The sequence below is a fragment of the Amborella trichopoda genome, chromosome 6, assembly GCF_054954075.1.
Source record: "Amborella trichopoda isolate Santa Cruz 75 chromosome 6, AtrichopodaSantaCruz75HAP2 v2.0, whole genome shotgun sequence".
In the NCBI taxonomy this organism is placed as follows: Eukaryota; Viridiplantae; Streptophyta; class Magnoliopsida; order Amborellales; family Amborellaceae; genus Amborella; species Amborella trichopoda.
In genome coordinates this window covers 18,757,664-18,771,768 of record NC_142341.1, presented here as the reverse complement: position 1 = coordinate 18,771,768, position 14,105 = coordinate 18,757,664, and the positions used below count along the sequence as shown (strand labels likewise).

Genomic DNA, 14,105 nt, shown 5'->3' with positions numbered 1-14,105 from the left:
CGAGTTTGATATTTTTCTTATCTCAGCTCTTTTACGTCGCATGAGTTTGACGTTTTCTGAATTAGTTTAGGCTCGTGCCATCGAGGAGAATCTTCTTTTTCATTTTATTTTTTGGAATTTTTATTTTTGAAAAATTGGTTGGCAGTTTAGGCTTGTTCCACTGAGGAGGGTTTGCTTTTTGAAATTTTTTGAAAATTAATTAAAATGTTTGAAAACGGTTGTAAAAACTCATGATAGAAGCAAATTTGAAACCTTAAAGGCCTCAAAATTGAGTGGAGACATTTTTGGAAAAACGTTTTTGGGCGACACTAGGCGTGTCCCCCGGGCGGCACTGAAGGTGTCGCCCATGTCTAGATGACAAGGTTGGTGTAGCCCCCCAAAAAAAATTTCTTTTTTTATTAAGTCTTTTGCTGGAGATTGAAAAAAAAAAGTTTTTGTCAAAACATTCATGGGTGACACTGGTGGTGTCGCTCGGCCTGGGTACGGAATTGGGCGACACCAGACATGTCGCCCATCCCATTGACCTCCAAAATTGAAGGTTATCATTTTGGAAGGTTTTAAGGTTATCTAAACCTTCTGTTGGCCGAAGTGGATAACTACAGGACGCGTTTTGGGTAAGATTTCCTATTTTCTATAAAAATCATCTTCCTTCCCATTCTCCCTTCCTCCTTCAAGCTCATCTTTCTTCTTACCATCTTCATCTTCCTTCTTCATCATCTTCCCTTTGACCTTACTTTCTCATCCTTAGGATTTCGTGGCTCATAGGAAGAATAATGCTATTTCTAAGGGCAAGGGGAAGGTTTTTAAGCGGGCTGATAATGGAGGAGAAGAGGAGGCTTTCCCTCTTTTTTCTAGGGTTAGGAACTTTTTTGAAGGTCTGCCCTCCCATATCTCGCAGGGCCTTCAATCAGGTGAAGTTCCTGAATGTGTCAATGACTTTCCTGTCATCGGGCCCTAGTTCGGGGATTGGTTTCTTTCCGCTCAACAATGGCCTGAGCTCATGGCCTTTTTGGCTTCAGTTTCGATGATAGACATCTTGAACATGGCCTCTTACCATGTGAACTTTCCACTTCTTGAGGCTCTTGCTGAGAGGTTCAATTATCAAACAAACACCTTCTTCCTTCCTACGGGTGAGACGACGCCAACTTTGAAGGAAATTACTAGGGTGTCTAACTTGAGCTTGGCCGGGATTGCGTATAAACCCTCTACTACCACTAACGATCATTCCATCATGGGTGCGTGACTATTGGGTGATGCTTACTCTTCACATGATCAGTGGGTCGATATGGAGTTGCTGGTTCGGGATCAAGAGCGGTCTAGAGACACTGAACAGATCTGTATTTTTCTTTTTGTGTTGTTAGGATCCATTCTTTTTCCAAGCGATCATAAGATGGTTTGAAGTTCCCTTATTCCTTTAGCTCATGCCTTTTGGGAGCGAGCTGGTTACACCATTGTTCCGGTTGTGTTGGCCGGCATTTACCGGGGTCTTTACGATCGGGTCACCCGAGGTGACCGATTCATCGAGGGCAGTATCCTCATTTTGTAGGTATATTTTTTATCTCAATGTATTTTATTTTTCCCATGAAACTTAGTTTTTCTTCTTGTTTTTTTCCCTGGATCCCATATTTTTGCAATAGGAAGTCACTGGAAAAGGCTCAGACTAAATCGGGAGGGTATGAGTTGGGCGACACTGGTGGTGTCGCTCAGGTGACACTGGTGGTGTCGCCCGGGTGACACTGCTAGTGTTGCCCACACAGGCTGGGTGACACCACTAGTGTCACCCTGGTCAATTTGCCATGGATGGCTCCACGATCTTGGGTTGCTGTTTTGTGACCTGTTGGGGTCATTTTGGCTCCTGCTTTCTGGAAGATTTGGGCCTATGAACATATCGCCATTGTCTGTTCTCTTTGATCAATGCAGCTGTATCTACTGCTTTGGGACTGGCATCTGTCAATGACACCACTCGACCTCGAGATGTCAATTACTATCGACGGGTTCAAGATGAGTTATCATCCTTTGATTGGGTGATCAGGGGTCTTGAAACTGTGGCCCTATTTTTGCCTGCTCTGGGGCTTTCATGTCTTATTCTAGTGGGGTAGCACTTCACAGAGGGTATTTCCCTCAAAGAGTACTTCGCCAGTTTCACCATACTCAGAATTATACTTCTCTAGGAGAGGTGATCGATCGCCACCTTATTTTTCCCTTTGACGACTCGCTTCCACCCTTCTGGTCAAGGCGGGTTGTCATGGAAGGGGAAGAAATCTTCTTCTAGTGAGGGGTTGGTCAAGGAAGATAATCCCACAACCACCTCCAACTATGATTCTTGGTGGAAACGTGCCTGTCCTCTTCCACTATACCCCAGATCTTCGAGACTTCATGGCAAACTTTCTGCTTCTGCTCAGATAAACGAATCAAATCCAATGAGGATGTGTCTGACATCATCTTGAAAGAGGCTGAAGTCGAATTGGCTCGATGGATGGCCTTCGTGGCAAAACTCAAGGAAAAGAATGTTGATCCGAAGCCGAAGCCGAAGCCGAAGCCGAAGACTGAATAGCCAAATATTTTTTTTTTCTTTATTTTTTCCTTGGCATGAATAAGTTCATCTCATGATCACCATTATTTTTCAGTTGTTTTATTTTCGTTGAAGTCTATTAGGACAGTAGAAATTTCGGTCTCGGGACCAAAGTTGATTGCGTAAGTGCATGTAATAAGCCCAATTTCAATGGATGAATAAAATCAGAATTTTGAGACCTCCAAAATTTTATTTCTCATTTTGATTAGTCTTCTGGGATTGTGGAATCCCTTCTATTTTTTTTTCTCCTTGTTGCTGCCCCTGTTGGGGGGTTCTTGTATCAAAGAATAATAGAACACTTTCTTTGCACACACTTTTTAATCCGAATTTTTTACAAACTAAGCCCCCTAGTTGTAGGGTTTTTGTCTCCAATTCCAGGCTATTGGGTCATCGTACGCACACACAGGGATGAACTTGCCTCATTTTGCCTCATGGGATCCAGTTGAGAGAAAAATGCTCCCAGACTATCCAATTTCATCATTGGCGAGATTCACCCATCTCCTATATGTTGTAGTTGTTAGTTATACTCATACAACCATGGAGTACTTGACTAGTTTCAAGCCTTCATAACAGGCGTAGGAAGTTGGCTTCGAGAACGAGGCCAGATGACTTAACAGTTTAATCGCTTGTAATGATAGAGGAAGTCCTTTCTAAAAGGGTTTTGAAAATGGACGGTTTTAAAAATTAAATCGAAAAAGCATTTTTGAAAGAAACAGGCCTTGCAGTTTTTCCACTTGTGGCCCCTTTGGTGATCATTTTCTTTCTAATATTTTACCCAAAGATGATGAAAGGATTTCCTAGAGAAAAGTCTCGAAGTTGTCCTTTTACCTTTAGAGCTTTCATCCTGTGCTTCACGGGTCCATGAAGGGTTCGCTGGATTCTTGCTGGGTTTCCACCTTAGAGAAATCTCGACGTTCTTCCAGGGTTCGTTGAAGTCATTTCGATTTTCCATTCATGTCACTCTTCTACATCAGTTGGCTCTGTTGGGAACCTGTAGGGTTTAAGAGGAGTCTTCATCCTTAGGGTCTGCTTGTGGCGTATTGTTGGAACTTGTAAGTACTTGTTTGTACTTGAGTGTTTTGCATCAGAAGATCCTTTTTAGAGTTTTTTTTATTTTTTATTTTCTTTACCTATGATGGCTTTTCAGGTTTTCACCACGTCCTTTTTTTTTTTATTTGTGATGCCTTTTCAGGTTTTCCCCATGCTTTTGAGCCAATTACGAGTAGTATTTTTAGAGATACATACATATATATATATATATATATATATTCAATAAAACAATATTGTATTCCAAGTATTCTTTAAATTTTAAGGAGACATTTTTTATAAATGATTTGATTTTACGGAGTCATTTTGATTAAAAAAACACTCAGTATTCCAAGTATTCTTTAAGTATCGAACTACCTGTTGGCTATACTTCATTATGCAATTGTGTCATAAAGCCTTAAGATTTTATATCTTTTTATATGTAGCAATTAAGATTTTATATCTTAATGTTATGAAAAATGGATATATTTAGTTGTTCAACTTTAATTGTGTTTAAGCCCATTCTTATAGAGGTTTCAGTTTTGGCAACATATCTTATCAGAGCTTCAGTTTTGATCAACATATAGAATTTATCTATTGTACTAGCTTGTAGAACTCCTTGGAGCAATGCATGCTTTATAGTTTAAACTTATAGTAAGGAGTGTAGTAAATTCCACTTTTGGAAAGTGGATGTATTTTTCCCTTCTGATGCATCCATTGAGAACCTTTTGAGAAATACTTTTTACCTTGAATATATATTCATGGCAAGGGTCACTATCACATGAAATGCAAACTGCTCATCAGGAATTGAGGTATCTTTATATAGATTACTTCTTGTTTAATAGGTTGCTGCGCTTATTTAATTTCATGGTGTACCATGTGCTTTGAGAAAGGTTTGGGCACTTATTTTTGTTCATATTCCCCATTGAAGGATTTACTTGACCTTAGCCCTCTAGAAAACATATTTTCTAGTATTACCTCATGCTTCTCCAATAACTGGGAAAATAACTTAAATCTCGGTTTAAAAGCACCACATTTCTTAATGCATTCCCCTCATGCATGCCTTTTTCAGCTTTCATGGTCTAGAGGCACACATGCATGTGTTTTATTGAGAAATAAAAATTGAATGGCATGGTGATTCATGGTCATCTTAATTATAATTTTTTTTTCTATTGGATGTTATTGTAACTTGTTCATTTTCATGAGAAAGTTGGGCTTAAATATCCATGCTTACAAGAAAATAATAAGATGAGAAGGGGAGATGTGACATGGCAGTATGATACAAAAGTAAATGACAAAGGAAGAGTTCGATGAAATTTTTGTAACAAGAAAATGGGTGGTGGTATTTAACTCCTAAAAGAACATCTTGCTTGGGTAAAGGGTAACATCACCGGTTTTTAAGAAGTGCCTCCAGAAGTAAAACAGCAAATGATAAAAATAATTATAGAAGGAAAAGGAAAAAAAGTGCAGAAAGAAAGGGATGCAAAGGAGATACGGAGGGGGTACGAAAGTCCACTAGATGAGGAAGATGACCAAGAGGCAGAATTTGAGGCGCAAATGGAATGAGATAGGATTGCAAATATTCAAGAGATGTATGGGAGAATGGATGGTGCATCTAGTAACCGTCAACCTCAAGAACATGTAGTACCGGGTAGGGGAGGATGTGGGCCTTTATTGCTTAGGCCCACATCTAGTAGATTGAGACGTAGTTTCTCTAGTCTCACATCCTCTTATAGTCGACCATCTACTACTCAACGATATGAACCCATAGATGTGCTATCAATGACCCACGAACCCTCTAGGCTTGATCCCCACAAGTCACAATATCATAAAAAAAAATTAAAATTTCCATCAGCATGTGTATTAATAGAAAAAACAAGAAAGATGATTAGCATGTTCTGGTATGCTAATGCACTGCCATTTAATTCTGCAAGCTCAGACTTCTACCCACAGATGGTAGCTTCTATAGCTGAGGCAGGGCCAGGTGTTAACGGTCCAACTACGAAGGAGCTTGTAGGGCCATGTTTAGAAGCTGTTGTTCATGATGTTGATAAGCCTATTGCACAGTTCAAGGTTTGTTGGCCAGGTACAAGAGTGACCATCATGACTGACGATTGGAAGGACAAGTTCCATAGGTATCTTGTTAATTTTTTAATAGGTTGCCTTAGGGGCATTGTTTACCACTCTAGCATTGATTTATCAAGAAAGAGACATACTGGAAGACTGATATGCGCCCACCTAGACAAAATTGTAAATGAGGTTGGGCCTAAAAACGTGGTCCAAGTAGTGACTGATAATGCTGCGAATTACAGAAAAGCAGGCTTGTTGCTAATGGAGAGAAGACCCAATCTTTATTGGCCTCCTTGTGCTGCCTGTTGTATTAATTTGATGCTCAAGGAAATAGAGAAGCTGAAGAGGGTTAGATATTGTATTTTGAAGATCAAGTTGATTACAAGGTTTATATACAAGCACACGTACCTCCATGCTTTAATGAGGGAGCATTGCATGCGAGAGATTGTCAGGGAGTCCACTGCTAGATTCGCTACAACATTCCTTACGATACAATCGATATTGGTAAACAAGGCAGGATTGAGGTCAATGATATGCTCTAATGAATGGAATACTGATATGGCAGCAATGAGTCAACTTGGAAGGCAGGTTGAAACTACCCTTCTCGATCGGAGGTTCTGGGCTCGATGTAACCATGTTGTTTCTGTAACTGAACCTTTAGTATGGGTGTTGAGGTTATGTGACTCTGATGATAAACTCACAATGAGGTTTCTGTTCGATGCAATGAGATGTGCAAGGGCAGTTATATTTGAGAATAACATATGGAATGAAGAGATATTGGAGATTGTTGATCGTCGGTGGAGAGACCAACTGTACCAGGATATCCATGCAGCAGGTAATTTATGATTCACTGTCGCAATTCATGACTCTTTCTCAACTCCGAGAAAAGTTACCGTAATTAATAATATAACAAACCATGTGCAGGGTTCTTTCTTAATCCACCAAATTTGTAATCCAATGCCACTTTAGATGATGCATATATCATGGAGGGGGTAAGAAACTGCATCTACATGCTTGAACTTGATCTTGAAACTCAGATGGAGTGTATGCAACAGGTAAACCTTAATCAAAACATGTATGTAATAAAATTTCAATTTACAATAATGAAGATGCTAAGGGCCATAACACAGAACATGGTGGGGATAACACAGAACAGGGTGCGGGTAACATAGGACAGGGTGGGGGTAACACAGAACAGGGTGGGGGAGAGCATGAAGGCTGAACGAGTCTAGGAGACTTTGGCCAAGGGGGTACCACAAGAAATATTCCTGACTGGCGAGTGGGGCACAACTGTGGCATTACAGACGCCACCAAGCCTTACTCAGATTTTTCACCCTGTAAATCCTGATAGTGAAACACAACAATATCATGATCCCCCTCGCCATTCTCATTACTATTAGCTTTGTTAGTTGGACTTTGTAACTTCATTTATTGACTAAATTGTCTTGCATATCTTCATAGTATTCAAATATTAATTTATATTAAGAGTTTTTTCAATTTTTTTTGTAAGATAAATGTATGTAATACAATAGTATGTACTTAATCTAAGTTTTTCAAGTTTTTTTCAATTTGTTTTTTAAATTTTTTGGATTTTTTCACCTTTTGTGTTTTTTTTTTAAAAATAGTTAATCAGTTAAAATTGTTAACCGCCTCGGTTAGTCTAGTTCCTGTTCAAACCGCTCCCAGCCCCAAAACCGGTTAACCATTCCGGTTCAATTTTGTGAACATTGGAAGGGTCAAATAAAGCTCGAAGACTTAAAGAAGGCCTTCGGGGCAGCTGATGTCTCCTATGTTGTAATCATCCAAGAGGAGGATGAAGTGCCTGGAATTCTCTACACCTTCTTCATTCCAATGCTTCAGGAAGGCATAATCACAACAAAGCATGCAAGGCAACCCCTTCACCTTGTTAAGGGGACTGAAGATCGTTGGTGTCCATACCATCAGATAAGACGTCATTACTTGTCAGAAGGCACAACTTTCCTTGACAAATTCGCAAAGAAAATGCGGGAGTATCAAGAATTCTACAATCTTCCCGTAAGTGATCCTCAAATCATTCCCTCATCGGGGCAAGAAGATCTCACAAGTTAGGACCTTCCTATCAATGACTCAGACCCTGTGGAACCCTCAACTTTCCAGCCATGGATGATCTACCATGGCCGAAGCAGACTCAAGTCTTTGAAGCGAGAAGCAGTTCTCATAGCTAAGTGAGACAAATCACACATATCGTCAAAAAACCAAAAAGAGACAGGCACTGAGGGCTGCTCGCCGAAGAAATAAGACTGCTCAACCCACAGTCGAGCAAGAATTTCTTAGGTCCCTTCCTCCATTGCCAACTTTCGTGGACTTCATCCCCGGCATAATCCTTTTTCCTTCTTCGTCTTGTTAAGAAGATGTCCCCGCCTCATCTTCTACTCAGCAAATGTCCGATGAGGGTGACGACGTTAAAAGCATTCCCCAACGGTCTGAGCAAGGGAAAGACCTAAAATATCCCCTGCAACCATCCAATCCTAGTGATGACGTAAAACGGTGCTCAGATCATTCTGATGAGGGGAACGACCTTAAAAGTCCCCACTTTCCAACCCTTCTCCACCTTTTTTTCCTGCTTCTCATTCTCTTATGTCTTCTGTAGATATGACCTTGATGTGCCCAGACTTCGAGGCTCTCGACCGGAAATTCGAAGAAATCAATATACGTAGGACGCAGCTGAAGCGATTGAGAAAGATGTTGGCATAGGTAGCAGGATTCTTAACAGTTGTTGATTCCCTGGCAGCTAAAGCCAAGGCAGAGCCACCTTCATCAAAGAAGCACAAGAAGTCAAAGCCAAAGAAGCCCCAGTGGCCCCTTGAGCCTGACTTCGAGCAGAGATTGAGATAATCAAGAGGGCAAAGCTTCTATTCTCAAGGGGCTTGCCACATGGTGCAAATTTCAGGAGCAATGCCCATCACGGGGCAAATAAATCTCAGATGAGGCTGCAAGGACAAGACCGCAAAATTTGGACACCTTGAACTTCCCTAGTCTACCACTGCCCCCTAATTCAAAGACTAGTTTGTCTATCCTATAGCTCCCTGGGCTCCTTCCTAATCCCAATACACCTATTCTCCAATTTCCTAAGAATCCTTTGACCCCATGCACTCATTCTCTCCCAAAGCCTCAAACGTCAATCACTCAAACCAATCCTGTTGTGCAAGTGAGTCAGCCAGACAGCTAAAATAAACCCTCTTTATCCAAACCTACTCCTCAACCCAATATACCCACCAAACTAGTGGTAGGTCCAAGAGCACAAGGTCTTGATCAAAAGAAGGTGAATATGATGTGATAGGGCATCTACGGAAGCTTTCAGTTCTTCTCAGTGTCTACAATGCCCTCATGCTTTCAAAGGATTACCGGATGGCTTTGGTTCAGGCTCTCTCTGACCCAGAAGTGAACGAGACCGAAGTAAAACCTATCGTGGTAGACCCGACAATTCTACAAGGATGTATGCCAATCACCTTTTTAGAGGACGATCTGCGGCTAAGGGAAAAGTTTTACAATCGCCCTCTCTTTGTTGCTGGCAAATTACATGTACGCCCCATTAGCCAAATCATGTTAGATGGAGGCTCGGCAGTCAACCTCATTCCAAGAAGGATCCTTACTCGATTAGGGTTGGGGTCCGAAGACCTTACCCCGATCCACATCACAGTTCAGGGGTGGTTTAACTAATCAGGAGAAAAACCGGCTAGCACGATATGCCTTCATCTTAAGATCAATGAGCTGAACAATTACGCCCAGTTTCATGTAATCGACACCGACACTTCTTATAATATTCTCCTCGGTCAGCCATGGCTCCATGATTAGGGGGTGGTTCCATCAACATTTTCCCAACGTTTCAAAAATAGTCGAGACGGGAGATAGCACACGATCTATATTGATAAAAGACCATTCCTTGTGGCCGAAACTCACTCTGCAGATGTAAAATATTACTTCACAGATCTGGCGTCCCCTCAAAAGATGAGAGAAGAAGGTCACGAGTCTACAAGCAAGACTATGTCCTTGTCTCATGAAGATGTTGAGGATGTTAGGAGGACGTTAGTGAACGTGTTCAAGGAAGAAGAAAGGCAGGGCAGAATTTTACCCCCAACTACTCTTCATTCCAACATCCCAACTATAATCCAAGAAACCCCTTCTTCATTTGAAAAATAGTCCTTACCCTCTGCTCCCAGTTCTGAGCCATCTTGGCCAGAAAATGAACCAGAAGCCATTCCTGAGATCGAGGAAGCCATGGGGATAGAATTCTCGGCTCCAAGGGTCACCTATACACCGGACCATTAGAAAGTCCTGCATATCCCCATTGCACTCTTGAAAGCCGAAGCACCGTGTCAACCGCCACGAAAAGTCTTTCAAAATCCGGTTGCTTAGAGGATGTTCTTCAGACTGTTGTCCAGCCAAAATTTTTAACTTTCCCCGATCTCTCAGAAGAGAAGTTTGGAGAGGGAAACTTCCTTCCCCTCAAGGGCAGGATCCTCTAGCAAACCTGAGAGCCGAAGTCCGCAGCCTCTAAAGCCAATTAGAGGTCATGTGTATCGCTTCAAAGCATCTCAAAAAGTTCGTGTCAAAGATTGAAAGCTATGATGAGCTTGAAGTAAATGTGCCACTAATGGAGGCCAAAGCCCCTCCTGACTGGACTATCTATAGTAATCAGGCTCACCAAATCATGAGGAAAATGAACTATGAAAATTTGGCCAATCAGACATTGAAAGGAGAAAAAGCAATGAACCCCTATTTCGAAGCTATCCAAGCCACGGCAGCCCGCCATGGGGTAAAACAAGGCTTAGGGTATTAGTCTCTTCGGACAATGGAAGTATTGAGAGTTATTCAAAAGAATCACATGAAGGGTAGTAAAAGTAAAGAGAGAATAAAACCATCCAGTAAGGTCAATAAAAAAGAGAAGCACTTTATTCATCAGTAAAAAAATTTATAGGCACTAAAGAAAAAAAAAGATGGGGGAAAATGACATGGTCAGAAATAATCAATCACCCTATTGATCTCAGCGTTGCATGCTTCAGAAGAAGTCTCAGTGCCTTCAACATGTGCCTTCATCTCTGCCACTGTTTGAGTCGCTTCTGTCATCACCACAGTTTTCGACTCAATTGTGTCATCGAGTTCAGACAAATCTGTGAGCAAAGAGGCCTCCATGGCCTGCCTTTGAGCCATCTCTGTCTCACGGCTCGAGAATTCTTCCTTCAGTATTCACGCAGCATTGCCTCCCGAACTTAAAACTTCCTTGCACCTCCTTCTTGAGGTCCTGCTGGTGACCAGCTATCAGGGCCTTCTTCTTAATACAAGCATTTATCTTCTCGCGACTGGGCAAGATTAACTCTTCCAAGGAGGCTACCCTTGTGGTTTCTTCCTCATGATGCAGCACTCCTAACCACCTGTTCTCCACCTCGTTTAGAGTTGTATCAAAATGAGAAAGCACCCTTGGAGCCACCTCGATTGCAGTAGTTCCAGCAAAATCCCTCAGCCTGGCCAAACCTTCTCCCAACTCATTGAAAGGCAGCTCCCTCAAACCCTGGAGGCTTGCTTTAAGCATGCCTTCAATCATGCTGGAAACACCACAAAAAACAGGCCTGGACAGTGCTACTGAGGCCACCACTGTGGAAGACACCTCGACCTCAAGAACCGGGCTTGTTGAAGTGATAGCCATATGAGCCACTGGTTCCTCTGAAAAGAGGGCAAAGCCTAGAGCTTCTTGCCCGTTATGCTCATAGACAGCCCCGGTCTCAATCTGCACAGGTTCTTCGAGGCCAACCTCGTTGTCTTGACCCTCTCTTACGAGGACCTCCACTTCTATCTCAACAGGGTGAAGAGGAACCTGTTCCCTTTGCTCTTCACTCTCCTAAACTGTCACCTCAGCATCACCAAGTTCAGAAATTGCCCCTTCTCTTTTACCTTCGCCAGCCGACTCACCCCTAGCAATAGCTTCCTCCACTTGGCCCTCGCCTTCAACAGCCAGAACTTCGGCCACGAAGAGCTCGGCCCCCTCATCTTCGTGACTCAGAACCATAGGAATAGCAACCTCTTGGTGCTCGGGCATGTCATCAACTCCAGGCTCTTCTTCTTGAGTCGTAGCCCCTACCTCAATCAGGGGACTAAACCCCTCATGCATGGAGGCAACGTCGACATATGAGCCATTATCTGGAGCAATTGCTTCGAGGCTTTCATCCTCCTCAGTCTCCATCCTAGCCGCCATTGACTCAGAAGCTGTCCCTGGACTCGAGGGCTCCTCCCTAAGATCTGGAGTCCCCTCCCGATCAGAAGTAATGTCAATAGGCTTAGAGCTCTAGAAGTTGTTTGCCTTGGTTTCTGAAGAAAAAGAACACATTTTAGCAGAAGCAAAAGATAGTTCAGAAAGTAAAAAGGGGGATACTAGAAGAATTCTTGAAAGATCAAAAGAGGAAGGGCTATCTCCTGGTTTTGATACCACAGAGAGCTTTTCGCTCTTCCGCCGCCGAGTACGCCCACTACCTGAAGATGCTACAGGAGTATCTGCAGCAGTCAGGCACTTTCTTTTCTTTTCCCCTGTCGGAGTAGGAGCTGCCGCCTCTGATCCACCCATTTGAGGAGGCCCTTTTGCCAATTTACTGTGAGGACCACTCCCGATTATGGCGTTCAAGTTCTGTGGTGGGCCCTTCTCATAACCAAGGACCTATCGCCCCTCATCTCATTCAAAGATCAAGCTAAGATTGCCGAAGACACTCCCAGTTATCATCTTCATCGCAAGGAACTCTGACGAGGCCTAGTCAACTGTTACCTCATGTGGAAGACCTAAATCCCGCCGGTTAGAGTGATAGTTCAAGACGAATACTTCATTAGGAGCAGGAGCATCCCCCAGCCTCATTTGTCGAGTGAGGTAGAACATATTTGCTGGTCTCTGTCATTTCAAGACACAAGGACCAAAGTAGTTCGTATATGTTCCGATAGCCAACACTCCCAAAAAGTTCTAAACTCCTCCGCCCTTTAGTCGGGCACTATGTGGAATCTGATAAGGTAAGACTCCCCCTCTGATGCTCAGCATGAACATGAGTTTCTTAATCGTTGTTGGGGCACCGTCCAGCTCCTTCCCCAACTCATCGACAATAGCACGGTCGGTGAAGCTCCCGACAGGGAAAGGGACTCTCCTCTTGTTCAAAGAATAGACCCCGAGCTTCCCCTGGGGTATGGAAGATGGCCCTCTGGTTCGCTATCTCCATCAAGAAGGGCCACAACTTATTTCCTAAGCACTGATGCTTGACGTAGGTGTCGAGAAAATAAGCCCCTAGCCACCCATACATGTAATGGACATGCAATGGGGTTTTAAAGTCCCCAGGAAACGCTTCTCCTCCTACGACGTTGTTCCTTCTCTCCTAGCCCTTATAAGCCTTTCCACAGTATATGGCCCCCAAGCCATGGTGTATGTTGCATAGTACTGGCTGAGCAAGGGCATACTCACACCCTCTGGCCATGTCGCATGCCACATATAGTACCCCTAAGTGAATGTCCCCCCCCCAGCCAAGAAGCACAGACTTGCACAAGAAAAAGGTCAGGTAGGCGTCCAAGAAGACACGGTCATCATCAACCTCGAACTGATATATAGGAGGCATCTCCTTTGCAACTGCCTTCCCTTTCCCCTTTGAAGTACCCTGACCGCCCTCGGAATAGTCCTCGCAAAAGAATTTCACCCAGTCTGTGAAGGTGACCCTACCATTGCTAGATCGGCTGACAAGTGACTGATAGGCCTCAAAGATCTTGGGAATACTGGCCGGCAGCTCCTCACCCCCCAAGTGAACACCACCAAAGATGACTAAGTTTGATGGCACAAACTCGTCATACATAGCCCCGAGCATCGGGAGACCTCCAATAAAGTGAAGATCCAGGAAGGAGATTCTCGCTCCTCCATGACCAAGAAGTCAAGTATTGCTCACATGGCTCCACGTCTCCAGCAATACCTTTACTGTATTAGAGCAACGATCGTAGTAGCTACCCGAACACTAGACCGCCGCTAATAGCGAAGCACGCTCAAGAACACTTCCATATGAACCCAATACCTTGACATTCTAGGAAGCATATCCCTTTAGGTATTGGTGTTGTCCCTGAATCTAGAGGCCTTTTGTCGACCACCTCAGTAATACCTTCGCCTGGACCATTCGCTTCCCCGAGGTGGGCAAGTTCTCCCCAAAAGCTATGTTCTGATGCATACATTGAAGAAGTGACATCCCTTCTTTAGCACGAACACTACCATCATTGCCCTCCCACGCTTCAAAGTATACACAAAGTAGAAGGAGGGTCGATGGGTTCTACAATGTCCATGCCCCACTGGGGAAAGGGCCATGATGTCACTGTAGGATGGAGAGGCTCTAGGGGCTGATGTATGAGAATTTGGCACACCTGGTATCTTTCGGCGTAGTTTTAGCATCAGCTA

General features: G+C 43.2%; 1 protein-coding gene across 1 annotated transcript; it reads left to right on the top strand.

The window, feature by feature from the left end:
* Positions 1–5,482: 5,482 nt before the first annotated feature.
* On the top strand, positions 5,483–8,401 carry LOC18426975 (uncharacterized). Its single transcript, XM_011622356.1, has 2 exons — positions 5,483–6,503; positions 8,298–8,401. Exons 1-2 carry the CDS (start codon positions 5,483–5,485, stop codon positions 8,399–8,401), a joined length of 1,125 nt encoding a protein of 374 aa, XP_011620658.1.
* Positions 8,402–14,105: the final 5,704 nt, after the last annotated feature.